The 21,615-nt window shown below is 40.7% G+C and overlaps 1 protein-coding gene across 1 annotated transcript in view; it reads right to left on the bottom strand.

The window, feature by feature from the left end:
- ncoa2 (nuclear receptor coactivator 2) overlaps positions 1–21,615 on the bottom strand; it is a 266,392-nt gene that overhangs the window by 17,522 nt on the left and 227,255 nt on the right. The window contains exons 17-22 of the mRNA XM_078216293.1: positions 19,121–19,295; positions 12,510–12,806; positions 10,324–10,413; positions 8,500–8,935; positions 2,857–3,034; positions 905–1,103 (exon numbers count right to left, since the gene is read on the bottom strand). Of these exons, the coding sequence (XP_078072419.1) occupies positions 905–1,103; positions 2,857–3,034; positions 8,500–8,935; positions 10,324–10,413; positions 12,510–12,806; positions 19,121–19,295 (1,375 nt within the window). The remainder of the gene's footprint in view (positions 1–904; positions 1,104–2,856; positions 3,035–8,499; positions 8,936–10,323; positions 10,414–12,509; positions 12,807–19,120; positions 19,296–21,615) is intronic.

Below are 21,615 nucleotides of genomic sequence, written 5' to 3' on the forward strand. Positions count from 1 at the left end.
CAAGTTTCTCCAATGCTTTTTCTCTGCTGATACTCACTTTTCAGCCCCTAACTTATTATCTATTTCTGGTTTTCCACTTGAGGACAGGCAAAATATTTGTTCAATGCCTCTGCCATTTCCTTATGAAAATGTTTCCTGTCTCTACTTCTAAGGGGCCAAAGGTTGACTTTAGCTACTTTCTTCCTCTCTATATACTTATAAGAAGTCTTACAATTTAAAAAAATATTTCTGGCAGCAGGCAGAGAGAATTGTGCCCCTCTTTGTACGTGTTTTACGGTTTCACTACAAACAGTTAATGTCTTAGTCCAGATCAGTACAGGCAAATCAAAAGAATAGGAACAAGGTGGACAGATACGTATCGAGAGCTGAAGATTTATGCTGATCCGTTAAACTTCCAAGTCATAAAATTATATATCCAAATGCCAAATGTCCAGAATTTAAACATATAGAAATTTTAGACCTTTAATGCTAAGTATTGTACATGCCCAGTATAAAAAAAGAATGAATTTCCATTTGGCTATTAGAAAGCAGCATATCCTCTGACAATACAATTAAATGATTGATAAAAATGTGTTAGCTGCTTTTACAACACAACATTGAAAGATGAGCCAAGAGCACTACAGCAGCAACCTGTATCTGCAAGAACAGTATCTTCTTTCAGTGAATTCTGATTCTAGTTTTATACTACTGGTTTCTATCCTGGACTATAAGTACTTGAAATGCTTCCCAATAGATAGTACTTCAATAAAGCATTTTCACAATAATCCTAAAACTGTACCACCTTTAAGTCTCTAGCCTTTGGTAAGAGGCATATGCTTAAATCGTAGGTATTGCTCCAAACATTTTCCTGCTAATAACGTGTGTTAATTTAAATTACATTCAGAAAATACCGCTCATCTCTTACCTGTTCAGCACCCATAGAGGACAATCCTGATGTAGGCACAGAGGTCATTGAGGTCATGCTAATCTGCCCTGACATCTGATTCATGTTGCTCATACCGGCAGTATTGGTTGCCATAGAAACACTGATATTCATATTGTTGCTGTACATGCTGGTGTTTGCCTGTTGTCCAAACTGTGGTGGAGATGGCTGTGAAAACATGCTGTGTTACAAGAAAGGAAAGAAAAATCAACTATTAGATTAAGCATATTTCCCACAAAACATTTTATCACATGGGTCTCATCTGTCAGATATTCTGATCCTCACAATGACAGGCATAATTATTTTGCAGGCGCATTAGTTGCCACATTTAAGTCACAATAGTTTTGTTTGCATTTTCAGTGCCGAAATGTTTACCTACACTTTTGCACAGCTGGAACAAATTATTGCAACACTCTGTTCATTACCCATATGCACAAAATCTACCAGCTCAAAACACAGTCATCTGTATCCCGCCCCATACTAATGCTCACTCGATAATCACTCTTGTTCTCACTCAACCACGCCACTCACTGTGCCTCCATATAAAATATCTATGCTCCTATGTACAGCATTGGTATATATTGCAGTTGCTTAGCAGCTTTAACACACACATTGTTGTCACAATCCAGCACAGAAGTTTTCTGAACAATGAAAATCTCATGATGATGGAACTTGTGGATAAAGCTTGATTTTTTGAGATGGATGTTAATGGAAAAGGGCAACCAACCAAGCAAACTAAGACTGAAATGGAGAATTGGAAACCATAACTCCTGGCTGAAACTATATAAAAGGAGACGGAGTCATCAGAGCTTTGAAGAAGTTGATGAGTCCAGCGGTACAGTACAAGCAGGCTGAAAAAGGGAGACTAGACCCAGAAGCTGGAAGTAGGCAAATACGCTGTTGTTGCAGGTGTTTCTGTTATTTGAAGATAACATTGGTAGATCTAAGCCATCCAGGTTGATTACAGGAGGTGCTGCAGACATGTGCCATTTTTTGGTGATGACCATATCTGTGGAACTTGGGTTGCAAGTGCTTTTGCAGTCAGTTGGGGGATCAGGCTATATCCTAGAAGAGGAGCTGAAATTCTTGGTAATGAAGAGAGTTTTGAAAGATTTTCTGACTGACCTTGATGACCTCTATGCTGAGTAGACTTCTAAGCCAATTCGTAAAATCAATCTTAGTTGTATCTGCCATTTAATGTGCAATTTACAGTTTATAACTGAATGTAACCTGCCTGTTAATTCATGTTTACATAATGTTGACTTGGGGTTTGAGAGTTAGGTGATTAAGAAGTGGTGGCTTTGACGGACTCTTTAATAGTAAAATTATATGTTTCAAATGGTGGAATCTTCTGGCTTTATTCTGTTAATAAATAACTGGGATTTCAGATTCCTTCGATTTAATTGCTGGTCTTTCCCAAGATTGTAATACTGAAGATATTACAACACAACTTTATATCTACCTTTGTACCAACTGATTTCTGGTGACCCCCTTCCCACTATAGCAAATACAGCCTGCAGCAAAAACTACCCAAAAAGGGATATTGTCTTTAACATCAGCAATTACAGAACATGTTAGATCAACATCAATGGCTGTTTTCCTTTCTGCAAGATTTAAACAACTCTTCTCCACACAAGCACATGATCTGATCCGCTGTCAATCATTAAACATATTACTCTTTTTTATTTCTTCGAAAGTTAGCAACACTGGCCAGGCTGTATTTATTGCCCATTGCAAGGTGCCCTAAATAAGGTGGTAGACCTTCTTCAAGACTGATGCAGTTACTATGGCAAACAAAGACAGTCGCACGGAGCAGAATTCATACCACATTTCCTTATAGGCTAGGGCCAAGATTATTTTACCCAACTCCCAAGTGTGTATATAGAATACTTCAAAGCTTAAATTCAAAGTTTATGGGAGATAATCAGAAGTACCCGTTTCCATTTAGGTTTCCCTGTGGCCAGCCATTAATCTCCGAAGGTGACTGGTAAGTAGGTGTAGATTGAGACTGCTGCATCATTGGACTCTGCGTATGACTCATCCGTGGGGACAATAATGGGCTCTGGGGAGTTGTAGCCCCACCAAATCCTGTATCAGACTGTTGACTGATCCCTGTGAATGAACAAAGCAGATATAGTAACTTTGAACAAAGCTATTACTCTGTGTAGCGTTATAAAAATGTACAAACAAAATAATAAATTTCAAACAATTCTCCTACCTAGATAACAATGTCCAGAGTATGAATTATTAGAAAAAAAACAAAAATCCAGTTAAATGTCAACATGGCTGACAGGATTTATTTTAAAACTTTAAGCTGCATATAATAAATTTGCTATACATGACGTAATTTGTTTAAAATGGGTCCGTCACTGCAGTTGCATACTTTGACTCCATTGTCCAAATACTTAGAGCCTTTTCTCCGAAGAAACGTTTGCAAGACCCTTGTATAAAACTGGATAACTGGAAGTAGCTAAACATTAAAACACAGGCAGACTTTTGTATGTGATCAGCTAACCTGTGGCTACTGGATTCCAGAATTAATGATGTTTTAGTGTGATTTATCTCTGCTAACAGCGTAAACATATTTTGATTTACCATTTGGTTCTACTGAAAACATCAGTCTCCAGTTAATCCATCATTCACAATCACATAAAAAACCAATGCACAAGAATCTGTCTGTACAGACTGAAGGAACACCATAAAATTGTCGAGGCTTATAGAAAGATGGACAGAAACAGGAATTAACGATTTATAAGGTGACATCCACAAAATAACATCCACGTGAACTGCTGAAAAGAGATAAGAGGAAAGTGCAACAGCAAGGTATTGTTTCTCTTGCCTCAACAAATGTGCTTATTTTACCTTGGATTTGCTGTGTTAGTGTTAGCCATTTAAAAGTCTCCTCAAAACCCATTTTAGCAATCCGGTCTTCAGTGTCCTCCCGCTACTTATCTTTCATGTATACTAAACTATAGCTTCAGACCAACTTCTGCCATAATTTCAGTGACTGCTATAAACAATTGTCACAATACATTCACACAGAATTATGATTGTGTTCTTTTTAAACATTTCGGAGAAGGAGCTTTTTTCTTAAAATACTCTTTCAATCTACCATAACATTTCTCTCTCATGTACTCCCTATCATTTCTCCCTTTAGTTGGCCAGTCAATGTTGAAGTCATTGCAATCAAGGCTTACCCTGTACCCACCAAAGGGAACTCCCACAAGATTCCTCAATAGGAGTATGAGCTCTGGGATATACAACACAATTGGAGTCAGACTAGCTAATTCCAAAGAGGACATTATTCATGCCCGAGGCCTTCTTAATGCATAAGGTTTTCCCACATTACATGATGGATTTAGCCCACTAGACACCAGAGTATCAAAGTTACTGACTGCGTATTGAAATAATTTACTCTTAATCACAAAGTATCACACTCATTATGGTTTTGTGTTGTTGGGTCAAACTCTGGAGGGAAAAGGACAGAACCAAAAAGTTGCTATTTTAACCTGCCTAATTCATAACGTGCATGTTCTTGGAAAATGGAAATTGCTACAATTATACGTAGCAAGCTGTGGAATTACCTTTTTAGTAATTCTACAACTGTACTACTACAAATGAAGGAATACCATTTCTTATTTTAGGTTAATTTTCTTTTAAGTTGAATTTACTTTAAGATCACTGCAATATATATTAAAGGAACAAAGGAATTAAGAGTTGGGATAAAGCAAATTGCCCAATAACAGCCCATCAGTGCAAGATTAATAACAAAGTTTTCCCATCTGCACAGCTTAGTCTCTACTCTAGAAAGTAATCAAATTACTTTAAATGTTCAGTCAAAACTTGATATCTTGGATGCTGCATGAATCCCTATTCTGGTTAGAACAATTGGTAAATGGAAATCACTATCCCATTTCTAAACTATGAAAATGTGCCTCAGTGTACCAAAACCAAAACGCACATCTAGCATTTGAAATTCATTTTAAGCCCGAGATCCCATTTGCATTATTATTTGGATGCAGAGTGCTGTTGTGCAATTATGATTCAGTACTCGATTCGCCGAGTTTGACAAGATGCCCATATGAAATGGCTGATGAAAGACTGCTACTAAATTTATTATGGCACATTATCCTCTAAAACTGGATCATTTTCGGAACCAAGCAATTCCTTTCAAGTTTTGTAAAAACAGAATTTACTGAACAAAGTGTTTTAGTAAATAAAGAAGTTTATTTATAAATTAAATCCAAGTTTTGTTTCATTAAAAATAGAAAATGATTTCAAATTAAATTTAATTAGCAATATTTGATAACATGCTCTCCTGGATAAGATTTTAGTCAGTCTGGATTGTAAATCTAGAATATACTATTCAATTTCCTGTGCCACTTTATACAGAGAGTCAAAACCAAATGTAGGTCTTCAGGTATAGAGGAGGTTACAAGTTAGGAATATTTGATCAAAATATTGGAAGTTAATCACTACCTGTTTTAAAGTCATATTTTGTCCTTTTCTTTGTAACATTTTACTTATTACCCTGACATTAGGAATGCTACATGTAATAGTTCCTGTCCATTTGTTCCATTATAAATGCCTACATTAGAATTTATAATGGAGACTGGCTATATAAAGCAATCACATTTATTACACTCCCTAAAGGGATCATGCTATAAATAATATTTTCACTGTAATTGTGGAAGTGGGAAGCTTTCAATAACACGAATGGTTATTTTTGGGCCTGTGCTGAACTCACATTAAAGCTCGACATTCTGAACAAATACATCTAAAGAAATGTGAAGACACTTTAGTATTTATTTGCTACTGCTGAAGTCTAATCTCGTACATAAACTCTTGACACATCAGAATATTTGGATTAACAACCAATCTTCCAAATTGTTTTTTACATGTACAATAAGACTACATTCCTGTTAGCCTTGGAGTGGTCTCTAAATATTAATCAGGTCATTGGCTACTCTTGATAACTTTACAGCGGGTGAAACTAGAACTAGGGGGCATAGCCTCAAAATAAGGGGGAACAGATTTAGGACTGAGTTGAGGAGGAAATTCCTCACCCAAAGGGTTGTGAATCCGTGGAATTCCCTGCCTAGTGAAGCAGTTGAGGCTACCTTGTTGAACAATTTTATGGCAAAGATAGATTGATTTCTGAACAGTAAAAGAATTAAGGGTTATGGTGAGCGGGCGGGTAAGTGGAGCTGAGTCCACGAAAAGATCAGCCATGATCTTATTGAATAGTGGAGCAGGCTTGAGGGGCCAGATGGCCTACTACTCCTCCTAGTTCTTATGTTTACAATTTTTTATAAATATAACTTGCTGTTATTGTTTACAAGTGTTCTAAGGTGCTTCAGAAGAGCATGATAAAAGACAATGGATGTGCTTTTGTGTTCTAGTGAAATTGGTATCTGCAAGGCAATAAATCAATGCTACTGCATACTATATATCTGGAATATCTCCATTACACAAAAAGCTTAAATTTGCTCAAATGTCAACTTCTTTAAGTTAGAATTTGCAAATCACTTTTTCAACACCAAACTTGCGACAAACACTAATCTAGAAACAGTACCACACAATTGTAACCAAGAAATTCAATGTCATCAAGTAAGATTCAACAGAGCTTGAGAATTTGTAAACACAAAGTAAAATACTTTCAGAAGGTCTAGTTCAATAACCAAACCCTACTCACCTTCCAAATCTAGCTGCTGACTAAGTACTACAACATTATTTATTTGGGTAAAATTGACATTCACAACTCTATTCCGTTATATGAATGAGTTACCACTTTAATTGCTAGTTAGTTCAGCTTCCAAACAGAATTTTTTATTGGCGGGGTAGGATTGGTAGTTCTAAAATTCTAACACATCCAGTATTACTTCAGAAGCTAAAAACTGCACCCTTAAAGTCTATACCTCGGAAAATACCAATTTCAACTCCTTTTGCAATCATGTATGTCAAGCCACAACAAAATATGTAGGACAAATAATAACCACAGCATACCATCCAAGTACCACAGAATCCCTACAGTGCAGAAGGCGGCCAGTAAGCCCAACAAGTCTGCACCAACTCTCTGAAAGAACATCCTACCCAGGCTCAAGGATGATAATGATGGAATGGTGACCTCTATTTATATAAATAGGTGTGTGATCAGCCCTTACAGATTGCATCACAGGTATGAAACTTAATCCAACCAATTCAAACACTCAATGCTTTGCCCCAGCACCAGCTGGCGTGGAATCAGAAACTTGTTTGCAGTAAAGTGTTTATTGGCTTTGCAATATTCTTACACTCTACAGAATGGCAAACAAGCAGTACATTTCCATTCTCTGCACAGCACCAATTAGTGGTCAGGAACAAGTACTACAATGTTATTTATTTGGGTGAAAAGGGGCATTCACAAGTGATATGCATGAGCTACCATTGCAATTATTATTTTGTCCAGCTTCTGAGCAGAATCTTTTGCTGATGGTGTAGGCTTGGTCGTTATACAGCCAAGAATAAATTGTGCTCTTTATAATAACATAAGACATAAGAGCAGGAGGTGGTCATTTAGCCCCCCAAGTCTGCTCTGCTATTCAATAAGACATGGTTTATCGGATTGTGGCCGTAACTCCATTTTCCTGCCTGCCCCATAACCCTCGACTCCTTTGTAGATCAAAAATCGGTCTAACTCAGCTTTCAATATATTCACTGGCCCAGGCTGCACTGCTGTCTGTGAAAGAGAATTCTAAACACCAGCGACCCTCAAAATAAATTCCTTCTCAGCTCTATCTTGACCCCTTGTTTTTGAACCATGGCTCTGAGCTCTAGATTCCCCATGAGGGGAAAAGTCCTCTCTGCATCTACCCTGTTAGCCCCCTCAGAATCACACATGTTTTAATAGGAGTTAAAACATTGCTGGACATCATTCAGCCCATCATGTCTGTTCTTCAACTGATACTGTCCACGCTAAACCCACTTATCCGCTGTTTCCCCACCATACGTACACACTCCCCTTTCCACTCATCCAATTCCCTAATGATGATATAGTCAATTTCTTGGTAGTCACTTGTTGTAAAGGTTTCCACATTCTAATTCCCATCATCTTGCAAATAAAAATGAACTAATTAATGTGAGATTGGGACCAATAACTTGATCCTGGACTAATAATCCTTGTAAATAATTTTTGAACAAGTAAAATCAGTACAAACTAATTTCAATGTAGTTGTATATATAGAAAATCTTATCGAGGTGCAGTATAATTGAGCTGTGAAATGAAGTTATCTCTGAGAGTTTTTTCCCACAGGTTAAAGGCTTGTGCTCTCATAGAACTACAGTGCCATTGAGCAGAGCAGAGTTAGGCAATGCATGCAGGTTAGTACTGAAAGGTCACATTCACAAGAAAGGGAAGGCAGGTCAGGATAAATAAGATAAGGTAAAGAAATTACAAGCAACAGCTCCACACCCAATGCAAAGCCAAAATTGATTCGTTCAATCATTCCCAACGCACAAAAGAAAAAGAATAAAACAATTTTTATAATAAATGCTTTTGCCATTCTAATAGTTAACAGCACTCAGAGGAAAGGCAGTACCTGAACTGGGAAACTGGAAGGCATTGTGCTGCATTTGGGGACTCATTACAGGCCCAAACTGTCCTCCCACATTTCCCATCATTCCCTGGTTAGCCAGATTCATCTGGGAGCCATGCAAAGAGCTGTGAGAGAGGAGCTGTGACCCAGGATTTGGGGACACTGGGGAGAAAGGACTGGTGGAAGGTGGTGGGGAAGTAAGCCCAGTACCATAGTTTGGAGGGTATGGGAACTGTTGTGGTGATGCCTGAGGAATCCGAGGGGTGCTCATGGCACCTGCCATGGTGCCCGAGGCTGCCATGTTTGCTGAGATGTTCAAACCCTGCTGCCGCATCATCATGGTTCTCTGTTGCACTTGCTGCAGCAACTGTCTTTGACGTAGATGCTGATTCAAAAGCTCACGTTGTCTCTGGGCCAGCATCTGTGCATTAATAGGTCCCTGAAGAATAAATGGAAAATATATTTATAGCATTAGCATTCAAATACTCTAATAATATTAGGAGCTGTTTAAACACTAAATATTACTAAGTACTTTTCACTGAATATTTATATAGATTAATTTTGCACATCTTTATATATATCGTTAGCTTGTATGACCCCTCCCAAAACTAAAATATGGTTCATTATATTGACCCTAATAAGCAAGAGCACCTGCCATAACTGTCCACATCAATTTGTAAGGGAATTCTGTACACTTCTACTTTACAGTGTTGGGGGTTGGTTTAGCTCAGTTGGCTGGACTGCTGGTTCATGATGTAGAGCAATGCCAATAGCGCGGGTTCAATTCCCATACCGGTGGAATGACCATCAAGGCCTCTGACTTCTCAGCCTTGCCTCTTGCCTGAGGTTGGCGATTGTCAGGTTAAATCGCCACCAGTCACCTCAAAGAGGAGAGCAACTTATGGTCATCTGGGACGAGGGTGATTTTACCTCTTTTACTTTACAATGCAATTCTTTTTCACAACTTTTTACTTTCTAAAATTACACATAGGATTTATTCTAACAACATTCATGAATAGTTAATTTGACTTTGCAACTTGAAATTCAGCCTTTCTGTCAGACTGAATTATTTGGTGGAATACATGCTAAGATCATTGCGGTCCTGACTTCTTTCAGAAAAATGCTGATGAAATAATGTTTATAATTCACTGCTCAGTTATTTTTCATTTATTAATCTATGTTGTAAATTGTATCACTGCAGAGTCAAGTTTCGCATCAACATCAGAGACCATTATCCCAGCTGGCATCATTTTATTCCAACAAATAAATTATTTGAATACTGGAAGATTGGTAGAGCTTTCACAGACTTCTCGCTGATATCCACAACTGAAACAGGTATACTTCAAAGTGGCTGTTTTTAAATGAGTGCAAAATAGAATTCCCACTTACTCATCCGAAAACGCAAACGCGTGCCTACTGCCAATTCATCAGTTCTTTGCTCAGGGAAGCAAGTTTCATCTTTAAATCTAAACAATAAGCGTTGGAAAGCTAGTGGAGGGGACAGGATCAGCTCGACAGGCCTATTGATTAATGACGATTAATGCCTTTCCCAACAGAACCGCAGTCATTAGGGATGAGAACTCCAATTGATTTTCCTTCTCCCTATGCAAGATGTAGAGGGCAACTGTAGTACCCAATCTCCACTTCTCTGAGATCAACTAACTAAGCCAAGGCTAGGGATCATGCCTCAAACGTATTGGAACGAATGGATCAGTAATAGATTACATGGTCTTCTCATCACTTAAGCCAGTGAAGAAGATACAACGGTTTTCTATTAATGATAACTAATTAAGTGAGAAACATGTCACACCAGTTTCTGATACCTACCTGACCACTCATCTGTGGTGGCACACTAGCCCTTAGAGGTAGATTCATGTTGGAGACGGTGGTAAGTGGATTCATTAGTGGCTGACGATTCTAACAATTAAAAATGAAGATATTGGTTATTTGTATGAAAATGTTGAGACTTTAAAAGTAAGATATCAAGATGCAGATGGCACACAAGCATCAATTATTTCAAAGTTCTGAAACACCAAAAGGATGAGAGAAAGAAGCTGCGTTATGATGTCTTTCACGCAAAGGGAACGAGCAAAAGAGTTAAATCAATGGCTTGGGCTGGAGGACAGCCAACGCATATTGTTGTTTGAAGGAGACGCAGATAGACCAAGTAATTACAGGCCAGTCCACCTAACTTTAGTGGTGGGAAAATTATTGCAAAGATTTTGAGGGACAGGATAAATGTTCATTTAGAAATATGCGGATTAAACAAAGAGTCAACACGGACTTTTGAAAGGAAGATCATGTGACTGATTTTTTGGAGGAGGCAGCAAAGAGGGTTGATGAGGACATTGCATTTGATGTAGTTTACATGGATTTTAGCAAGGCTTTTGATAAAATTCTATATCGTAGTGCAATTCAATAAGACAGGAGGGGAATCTTGCCAACTTCAAACTTTATTCTCTTTTAAAAACAGTCTTTTGCTGAAACGAAAGATGTCTGCTACAGGTCACATGCCACAAAGGATTGGCCATCTGCCCTTGTAGCTTCCAACAGAGATTGCAAGAACAAGAGTTCCACTCGCAATCTTGTGGAATCTCACACCCCATTGTAAGGCCACATTATAATCACAAAATTAGAAGATTAACAGACGGTTTGGTTCCCTAGCCAGGGCAACAGCAAAGACATTAATCGAAACTTCTTATGCCTGAAGAGATGTTGACAGCCATCATTTCACTCCTTGGGGAGATAATGAATTTTGGCCAGAAGCACACACTGCTTGTGAAGCTACAATTAATTCACTAATGAGCCACTTCACGTGACCCCATGCTTCTGGTATCGATCCCCGCTTGGCCTCGCAAACCCACTCCCACAACCCTCGATCTACACTTGGCCTCTAAAACCGACCCATCCCCACATCCCTCAATGCCCTCATTAGGCTACCTGATCCCTTTTCACCCGTAAAGTCTGGGACTTGCCTGGCTCCAAGATCCATCAAAGTCCTTTGTGGGACAGCCTGTAGTCCCAGCAGTGCCCACTACTCAGTTCCGCTGCTGCTGCTGGGACTGCAAGAACTGCCGGCTAATCAGACAGGTTGGCAGCTCCTCGCTTTCAGCCTGGTTAGCCCAATGGCACTACACCACACCACGTTAGCGCTCCAGGGCAAACTTTTATTTAACATCTATCAGTTGCTGGATAACTGTTACAGTTATCCAGCAATAAGCCATATCGCCTGCATCATCTGAAATTTAGCCCCATGATTCCAGAGTACTACATACAGCTCTGGTCACCACATTACAGGGAAGATGTGATCGCACTGGAGAAAGTGCAGAGAAAATTTATGAGGGAGTTGCCAAGGCTGGAAATTGGCAAGATTGAATGGGCTGGAGCTGTTCTCTTTGAAACAGAGGTGAATAAAATTATGAGGGGGCCTAGACAGAGCAGGGAAGGCCCTTAGCAGAGGGGGGGGGGGGGGGGGGAGGAAGAAAGGACGAGGGATAGTTGTGAAGTAATTGGCAGGATCAGAGAGGGGTTCAGTAAAAATGGCAGGATCTGTAATCCTGCCTGAAAAGGGTGGTATAGGCAGAAATTCACAGCATTTGAAAAATATTTGGATTGCTGGAAAGTGGGAACTGGATGACAGTTCTTTTTTAAGCTGACAAGCACACAATGGGCTGAAGAGCCTCCATGCATGCAGTACCTTTGTATGATTCTTATTAATGGATAGTAAGAAGCCTCACAACACCAGGTTAAAGTCCCACAGGCTTATTTGGAATCACAAGCTTTTGGAGCGCTGCTCCTTCATCAGGACTTGCCAAATTAACCTGTTGGACTTTAAGCTGGTGTTGTGAGACTTCTTAGTGTGCCCACCCCAGTCCAACGCCAGCATTTCCACATCATGGCCTTATTAATGAACACAGCTGGAACGTTACCAAGACAAACGTAATTCACTAAAAACTTTTTAAGCAGAACAAGAGGAAGGAAAGATGAACTCTGAAATACCCATCAGGAATTACCATTTGCTGTCCTTGAAGCCTTTGCTGCAGTTGAAGGCGGAGCTGATTGGGCTGGTTGGGTACCATACCAGGAGACCTCAGGCCAGGCCTTGGCTGCATTCGTAACATTGAATATCCTGGTCGCTGCCCCATTTGTGTAGCCAAAGGATGAAAGTTAGCTTCCTGCATGTTAGAGTAGTTTCCTTGTACCACTGTCGTCTGAGAACCGTATGGCTGATTATAAACTTGAGGCTTTTCTACCATCATCGTGGACTTCTGACTGGAGAACGATTCTGGCTGGTGATCCACAGTTTGGCTCTGTGAAAATAAAAGTAAAACTATCAGAAAGCAAGATATGCTGAATGGTCTTTTCTCTTTAGTATTCCTAAATCCATGGCTTTGAGCATTTCATGCAACAGTAAAAATGGTAGTAGTGGAAATTTGGGAGAAAATACAAAGCTGAAATTGCATTAGGCCTTCCTACACTGCAACAGGGGCTATACTTCAAATGTACTTCAATGGCCTAATGTAAAATCCGACATCTTAAATTCCAGAGTGGATGTCAGGAACTCCCAAGTCTCAACCGACCCTGGGATATTTTCACACGTGCAGACAAGGAGTAGACTGTGCATGTTGAGGGTGAGGATGGGCCCAGTGCACCCGCACAGAATGAAAAAACAGTGCAAAAGCTTGGATCGTGTGACAGGGTATAGAATTGAACGGAAGAGTCTTAGACAGGGGACTGATGGAAAGGTGGGTCCCAGTTAGGTTAAGAGAAGAAGAGCAGAGTAAAAAGCTCCAAGCAAGAAAAGGGTTGCAGCTAGCAGACTTTAAAGTGAAGGCTCAGGAAAAGCCCAGGCAGCCGAAGAGGGCTGAGGAAAGGCCCAGGCAATCAAAGAGGGCCCAAGTGAAAGATCCAAGGCAGCAGAAGGTTGGTGACTCCATGCTGCAGGCCTTTGGGCAAATGTACCCTTCTGGAACTGCACTTTTCTGCTTGGCATTGGTGAAGAGCTGAAGCTGTGCATTTGAGTTGGTGCTGGAGTCTATACTTGGGAAACCAGGGAAACGGAATCTTGGGAGATGAAAAGTCTCCCTATGAGGGAGGCCGTTGTTGAGGCTGTGAGTTGGAGCCACCTTTGGAGAGAATTCCAAAGTGACATCTTCAAAGGTGTCAACTGGAATCCTTCATGAGAGAGGTAGGGTTTCAATGGCATTAAGATAAAATCAAAAATAACTGCAAATGTTGGAATCTGAAACAAATAACAGAAAATGCTGGAAAATCTTTGCAGATCTGACAGCATCTGTGGAGAGAGAATAGAGCCAATGTTTTGAGTCTGGCCAGACTCAAAACGTTAGCTCTATTCTCTCTCCACAGATGCTGTCAGACCTGCTGAGATTTTCCAGCATTTTCTGTTTTTCTTCCAATGTGTTTACTGACTTCTGGGTGGGTTGGTGTGAAATCGATGGAATCGGTCTTGGTCACACCTGCTATTTATTGTGCAGTGTGTTATGGGTGACCACAATTTGCCTGTTGATTGATATGTACATCATATTAAACCTGAATATTAGAATACAAGATGGATATTTTGAATCTTATCTTTCTGACCTTGCATAATAAAATTATTTTTTGTTTGTTTAAATATGTGGAATCTTGCAGCTTTACTTTCTTAGCAAATACCTTAAATCTCAAACTTGGTCTACTTTAAACAAAAGATCCCTAAAAGGCTGGTAACAGGCCGTAAAGCATTTGAGGAGTCTGGTAGTCATGAAAGGCACAATGTAAATGTACAGCTTTTATCTTTTGTAAGCTAAATACAAGAAAAACCAAATTCCCCATTTACATTTAAACAAATAGTTTCTCAAGAGCTTCAAAAGTATTGAGACATACATAGCACTCATTATTCAGGATTGCATTTATGAGTAATAATTTTCAGAATTAGCACAGATTTTTTTAAACCAACATTAAAAACACATCAATTCGTATAGCTGTAGGTTATGGCTCATGTGGGAATGAGCCAGAACTAATACCCCTTCTAAACTTCACAGCCGTGCAATAATCCAAAAGCTCCAGGTGCAGAAGTCAGTCCCTTTAAAACTCACTGGTATGTTACAAATAAACATTAGCGGGTACATTGGTCAGAATTCAAAGTGAACAAATTCTAATTCTGCATCTCTCACATCAGGATTAAAGGGACAATCAAACTGATTTGATCTTGTTAACTGAAGGGGAAGACAATTTTCTATCATTTAAATTATTACAATTTTACCCTTTTACCCTCTTCTCTGACATAATAGGACAAAAATCCCCTTCCTCACAAACTTGGACTGACAATATCCAATGACAGTTTTGTGATCATCAAGCTAAAACATCAACTACTTCTCACTCCCCAGCTGCTGCCAGATCTGCTAAATATTTCTGGATTTTCTGCTTTTATTTTATATTTCCATCTTCTGTAGTAATATCCTTATCTACGTTTGCTTCAAGGAATTATATTGCCCAACATATACTATTCCTCAGTAACCAAACTTCTGCTGTAATTAACACTTCACAGATTACTGAACATCTATGGCTATTTATACCACTCAAATTCTATAAAAGGCACAGGGGCCATAGCTTCCACCCAATGGCGTAAAGTCATGTCCTGCTGGAATTACAATAGTTTAAAGCTCTGGAAAACTTTTGAAACCTCCGATGGCTGGAGTTGCTTGGATCCTGCAGAGAAACAATAACCAAAGGCCACAACGCAGTGCAACTCCAACAAACTCAGGGAGGCCTCAACCCTTTTTTACTGAACGGGTGCCATAAAGCAGGTAAGAGGGCGGCACGGTAGCACAGTGGTTAGCACTGCTGCTTCACAGCTCCAGGGACCTGGGTTCGATTCCCGGCTTGGGTCACTGTCTGTGTGGAGTTTGCACATTCTCCTCGTGTCTGCGTGGGTTTCCTCCGGGTGCTCCGGTTTCCTCCCACAGTCCAAAGATGTGTGGGTTGGGTTGATTGGCCAGGTTAAAAATTACCCCTTAGAGTCCTGAGATGTGTAGGTTAGAGGGATTAGCGGGTAAATGTGTAGGGATATGGGGGTAGGGCCTGGGTGGGATTGTGGTCGGTGCAGACTCGATGGGCTGAATGGCCTCCTTCTGCACTGTAGGGTTTCTATGATCTATGATTTCTAAGTTCAGAGGGCCCAGTGAAACTGACGGCCAGGGAAAAGATAGGTGTATGAAATTTGGAGGGAAGCGGGGTGGGGGGGTGGTGCCCAGACATGGCCAGGTCTGCTCCTGGGTTGGGTTGGGGTGGGGAGAGATACCCTGGTGCTCAAATAGTTGATGTATCAGGGGAGAGGGTGGGGTCTGGGCATGTGGGGTGCCCAGTGCATGGACCGGTCTGGGTGTTTCAAATAGTCATACTCGGGTTACAAGCGGCTTTATCTCTTCTAACTCTTTGAGAGTGACTATTGATATAAAACTGGCAGAACCATTCAAAGTTTGCGATTTCTTTGTTGGATGGCTCCCAGCACAGTGCAATTGTTCAGGGGAAGTTAATGCTTCTGGACAATTGCCACGTAAAATCTTACCTGGGAACTTCCGAGGGGGTTCCCCAGCGCACCTTTAGGATGCCCCCACCAAATCCGACACTGGGGGGCCAGGACGTTACAGTTTCTTTGGGTATATACGTCCATACTTAAAATTCACAGTTTACTTCCAGCAGCCTGCGCAATCCTTACCATGTAGCTGCTATTTAACCTATTTACAAATTCTTATTTCTACTCGTTTATAGAGATTATAAATGAAATAAATGGAGTCAATTCAGATTCTTATGTAACTCATTACTTATACTGTCTTCAGCTAAGTGAACTGTTCAGTCTTAGTGTACAACATTTCCTAACTTCAAACTCCAAATACCAAACTAGCTTTTGGAAGTATGTAACACATCTTCTAAAAAGAAACTGTTAAAACACCTTCATCAGCTTTTAACCAATCTTACTCAATGGATTAAATGATAAATTCGGCACAAAATTATTTATAAAGGTGTAAGATTTTTTAAAAAATCCATAACAATGGACAGTAAAACATAACACTGTCACAAAACAATGATCATCAACTCTTTTTCGCATTCAGTGGGACCAAACCCCGAACTTCAGAAGTGGGTAAATGTAGCAACAGTGAAGGAACGGTGATATATTTCCAAGTCAGATTGTTGAGTGACTTGAAGGGGAACTTGCAGGAGGTGGTGTTCCCATGTGTCTGCTTCTCTTTCTCGAAAGTAGTGGTAGTGGTCATGGGTTTGAAGGTGCTGCCTAAGGAATCTTAGCATGCTTCAGTGCATCTTGTAGACGGAACACTGCTGTCATCATTTATCAGTAGTGGAGGGATTGAATGTTTGTGGAATGGGTGTCAATCAAGTGGGCTACTTTGTCTGGAAGGTGAGAATTTATCGAGTGTTGTTGCACTCAAACAGGCTAGTGGAGAGTACTCCATCACACTCCTGACTTGTAACTGGTAGATGGTGGACAGGATTTGGAGAGTCAGGAGGTATGGGCGGCACGGTAGCATAGTGGTTAGCACTGCTGCTTCACAGCTCCAGGGTCCCGGGTTCGATTCCCGGCTCGGGTCACTGTCTGTGTGGAGTTTGCACATTCTCCTCGTGTCTGCGTGGGTTTCCTCCGGGTGCTCCGGTTTCCTCCCACAGTCCAAAGATGTGCGGGTTAGGTTGATTGGTCAGGTTAAAAAATTGCCCTTTAGAGTCCCGGGATGTGTAGGTTAGAGGGATTAGCGGGTAAAATATGTGGGGGTAGGGCCTGGGTGGGATTGTGGTCGGTGCAGACTCGATGGGCCGAATGGCCTCCTTCTGCACTGTATGATTTCTATGTGAGTTATGTGCTATAGGATTCCTAGCCTTTGACCTGCTCTTACAACCATAGTATTTATATGGCTAGTCCAGTTCAGTTTCTGGTCAATGATAATCCCCAAGATGTTGATAGTTGGGTATTCAGTGATGGTAATGCCATTGAATGTCAAGGGGTGATGGTCAGACTCTCTCTAGTTGGAGACGGTTATTGCCTTGCCACTTGTCAATCCAAGCCTGGATATTGTCCAGGTCTTGCTGCATTTGGACATGAACTGTTTCAGTATCAGAGTAACTGAAAATGGTGCAATCATCAGTGAACATCCCACTTCTGATTAAATGATGGAAGGAAGGTCGGTCATAGGTGAAGTAGCTGAAGATGGTTGGGCCGAGAACATTACCTGAGGAACTCCTGCAGTGATGTCCTGAAACTGAGTTGATTGACCTCCAACCACCATCCTTGCCAAGAATGGCTCCAACCAGCAGAAGGATTGACTCCCATTTTTCTAGGGTTCCTTGATGCTACATTTGGTCAAATTCTGGCTTGCTGTCAATGGCAGTCACTCTCACCTCTGGAGTTCAGCTCTTCTGTCCATGGTTGAACCAAGGCTCTAAGGTGGTCAAGAGCTGAGTGACTCTGGCAGAACCCAAACAGAGTGTCACTGAGCAGGTGCTACTTGATAGCCTTGTCGATGACCCCTTCCATCACTTTACAGATGATCGAGTAGACTGGTGAGGCGGTAATTGGTTATTTTGGATTTGTCCTGCTTTCTGTGTATAGGACATACCTGGGCAATTTTCTACATTGCTGCTTAGATGCCAGTATTGTAGCTGTACTGGAACAGGGGCGTGGCAAGTTCTGGAGCACAAGTCTTCAGGAATATTGTCAGGACCCATAGACTTTGCAGCATCCAACGCCTTCAGGCATTTCTTGATATCACATGGACTGAATCGAATTGGCAGGAGACTGACATCTGTGATGCTACGGCCTTACCTTTTGCACTGGTGCGTTGGACTCCTCCATCATTGAGATATTTGTGGAGCCTCCTCCTCCAGTGAGTTAATTGTCCACCACCATTCACGACTGATGCACAGTTTAGATCTGATCCATTGATTGTGGAACTGCTTAGCTCTGTCTATTCATTGCTGCTTAAGCATTTGGCAAGCAACTAGTCCTGTGTTGTAGCTTCACCAGGTTGACACCCCATTTTAAGTATGCCCAGTGTTACTTCTGCCATGTCCGCCATTGAACCAGGGTTGACCCCCTGGATTGGTGGCAGAGTGGGTGATATACCAGGCCATGAGGTTACTGATTGTGGTCGAGTAGAATTCTGCGACTGGTGATGGCCCACAGTGCCTCATGGAAGCCCAGGCTTCAGCTGAACGATCGGTTTAAAGTCTATCCCAAGTAGTACACAATACTCAGTTTATCACAAACTCTAGTGATTAAGACAGGCAAAAAAGTGACAATGAATCTTCTTAACCGCAGATAAAAGCAAAATACTGCGGATGCTGGAATCTGAAACAAAAAATGGAAAATTTCAGCAGGTCTGACAGCATTTGTGGGGAGAGAACAGAGCTAATGTTGAGAGTCTAGATGACCCTTCGTCAGAGCTGAGAGCAAAGAGAATCAATGGATTTGTTCTCAGCTCTGACGAAGGGTCATCTAGACTTGAAACGTTGGCTCTGTTCTCTCCCCACAGATGTTGTCAGACCTGCTGAGATTTTCCAGCATTTTCTGTTTTTGCATCTTAACCTCAGAATCTCTGGTGCATATATGGACATTTACCTGATTAACAAGTTCAGGAATTCCCAAGGCCCGATCAATCTCCTCCAGACCAAGCTCATCGATATTCTTTAGTGCTGAACGCAACTGATCCAGAATTGTGCCTTCATCATTAGGCGTTTCCATTGGAATAGATGGACAAAGCAGATCGTCTTGAGAACTGCTGTAGGATTGCCTGCTAATATAAAAAGCAAAATATAAAGAAACCTAGGCAAGTTTTTATAACACGGGCATGAACAGCAATCCATTATCTTACTGCCATTGCCATATTGCCACAACAAGCGCAGGGCACATAATATCCCCCTCATCACTGACCAATGCTGCATCAATTATCCTTGCCATTAAACCTTTTCAAACAGGCTTTGAAACGAGAACTCCTCGGACATGACGCAACATATAAAACGGAATAAGCGCATTTCTGCACATCACTGGAAAAGAGGCAGGATTATTATTCCTCAGGTGTCAATCATCAAAATGTATTTTTTTTAAAGAATTATTGGGATAACTAACTAAAAAACAACACCCAATTATACTTCACTAATGCGGTCTCCAGCAGCTGTCATTTGCTGGCTTGGAATATTTGTTCAACTGCGTTTTTCTTACCTATCTGGACATCTTACTTCATAAGTGTGCCTTGCCTTGAATGTTCATTTCAAAGTTCTATCTTTATTTTGGTTACAACTTATAATTTAAGAGAGCTTTGGCTGTAAAGCACTTTGGAGATGTCCACTGTTGTGAAAGGTGCTGAATAAATGCTCACATCCTTCTGTCCTTTCAATTCAGCAGAGGAGCATCCTCCTACCACATCACTGTGAAACTGGCTTTTTCTCCATTAACGTACCTTATCCACAAGCTTTGTAAAAGTACATTACACAAGTCTCAATGTGACATTATATAAACTTCAATAGAGATCAGCTCTTATTCAGTACGGCACTTAAACTGTCTCATTACATTTGCCATTAGAGGTTGTATTTACATTGCCTGTCAAACATTCTCAGATTACAGATTGTGGTCGAGTACAATTCTGTTGCTGTTGATGGCCTCATGGAAGTCCAGTCTTCAGTTGCAAGATCGCTTCAAAGTCTATCCCATGTAGCACAGTGGTAATACCACACAATACTCAGTTTATCACAAATTTCAGTGATTAAGACAGGCAAAAAAGTGACAATGAATCTTCTTAACCTCAGAATCTCTTGTGCATATATGAATCCAAAAGGACTTTTTACAGTTCCAGTCCCTCGGTGCACTAAGCCTGAAGGGTGACCTTTCCCTATTGCACCTTGGCGGCGGTTGCCCCAAGCTTTAATGTGTCCCTCAACAGTTAATCCTGGAGCTTGGAAAGTGCCCGTCAGAGGCTGCTTCTCATTGTCACAAACTACTGAAAATGTGGATGTGACTGGGTGATAAATCAACGCAACTTCTTTTGGCTCACTAGACAATTTAGATCTCACCAGGATAGTCAGCGGATCCAAGCTGTGGGTTGCAGTAGCAGTTTGTTTTATAGCTACTAGGAAATAATTTGACCATAGGAGTATTGCATGGACTAGATCTGGTCTGAATTTATTTAGATGAGCACTTGAAATGTCACAGCATAGAAGGCTATGGACCAAGTGCTGGAAAATTAGATTGACGGCCGGCGTAGACACAATGAGTCAAAGGACCTCGTTCTGTGCTGTAAACTCTGACTCTGTATTACACATTCAATAAGCAGATACAAATATGAAATCAGGGAAGAAGTAATCAAGGTACAAAAAAAAATTACTTAGTTGGACCAACATGTATGTGCATGATCTGAAACAAACAAGGGTGTTCCCTACATGCGCAGTTTACTCCAAAATTCTACTAATTCATCCGAAAGATGCTCCTTTTGTGCAAATTATTGCTGTCACAATGACGTGAATTGAATTGGAAGTGAGTAGACCTTTAGAAATGAAGGAGCAGAATGCCACAGACAGAATTCTGCAATGGATGCTTATTCAGAGGACCAACCTGACAGAAAGCATTAGATAAAATAGCATTGTTATGCTATTGCATTAGTAAAAAAATCCAGACAGCACGAGGTCAAATCCCACCATGGCAGTCTGAGAAACAAAAATTATAAAGTTGGTATCAGCAAATGTAAAAATTACCACAAAGCGATTGAAATGCCATGAAAAACCAAGTGATATGTTAATTTCCTTTCGGGAAGCAAATCTGCCAATCGTATTCAGTTTGGCCTATAACTTTCACATCAACATGGTTGACCCTTCACTGTCCTCTGTGACCACCCAGCAAAATAACAGAAAACACTGCAAAGAAATCCATCACCCATGATTTTGTTATTTATCGACTTGATTCCTCCAATATTATCCTTTCTCAGCTTTCACAAACTAAAATTCTGCTGTCCTTATCCTATCATCACACGAAGTCCAGGTTACACATCATCCCCCTCCTTCATCGATCGACTCACAGTCGCCTCAAATTCTTGTCCTTGTGATTAGATCCATCCATGGATTTGC

The sequence above is a fragment of the Mustelus asterias genome, chromosome 7, assembly GCF_964213995.1.
Source record: "Mustelus asterias chromosome 7, sMusAst1.hap1.1, whole genome shotgun sequence".
Classification (NCBI taxonomy): Eukaryota; Metazoa; Chordata; class Chondrichthyes; order Carcharhiniformes; family Triakidae; genus Mustelus; species Mustelus asterias.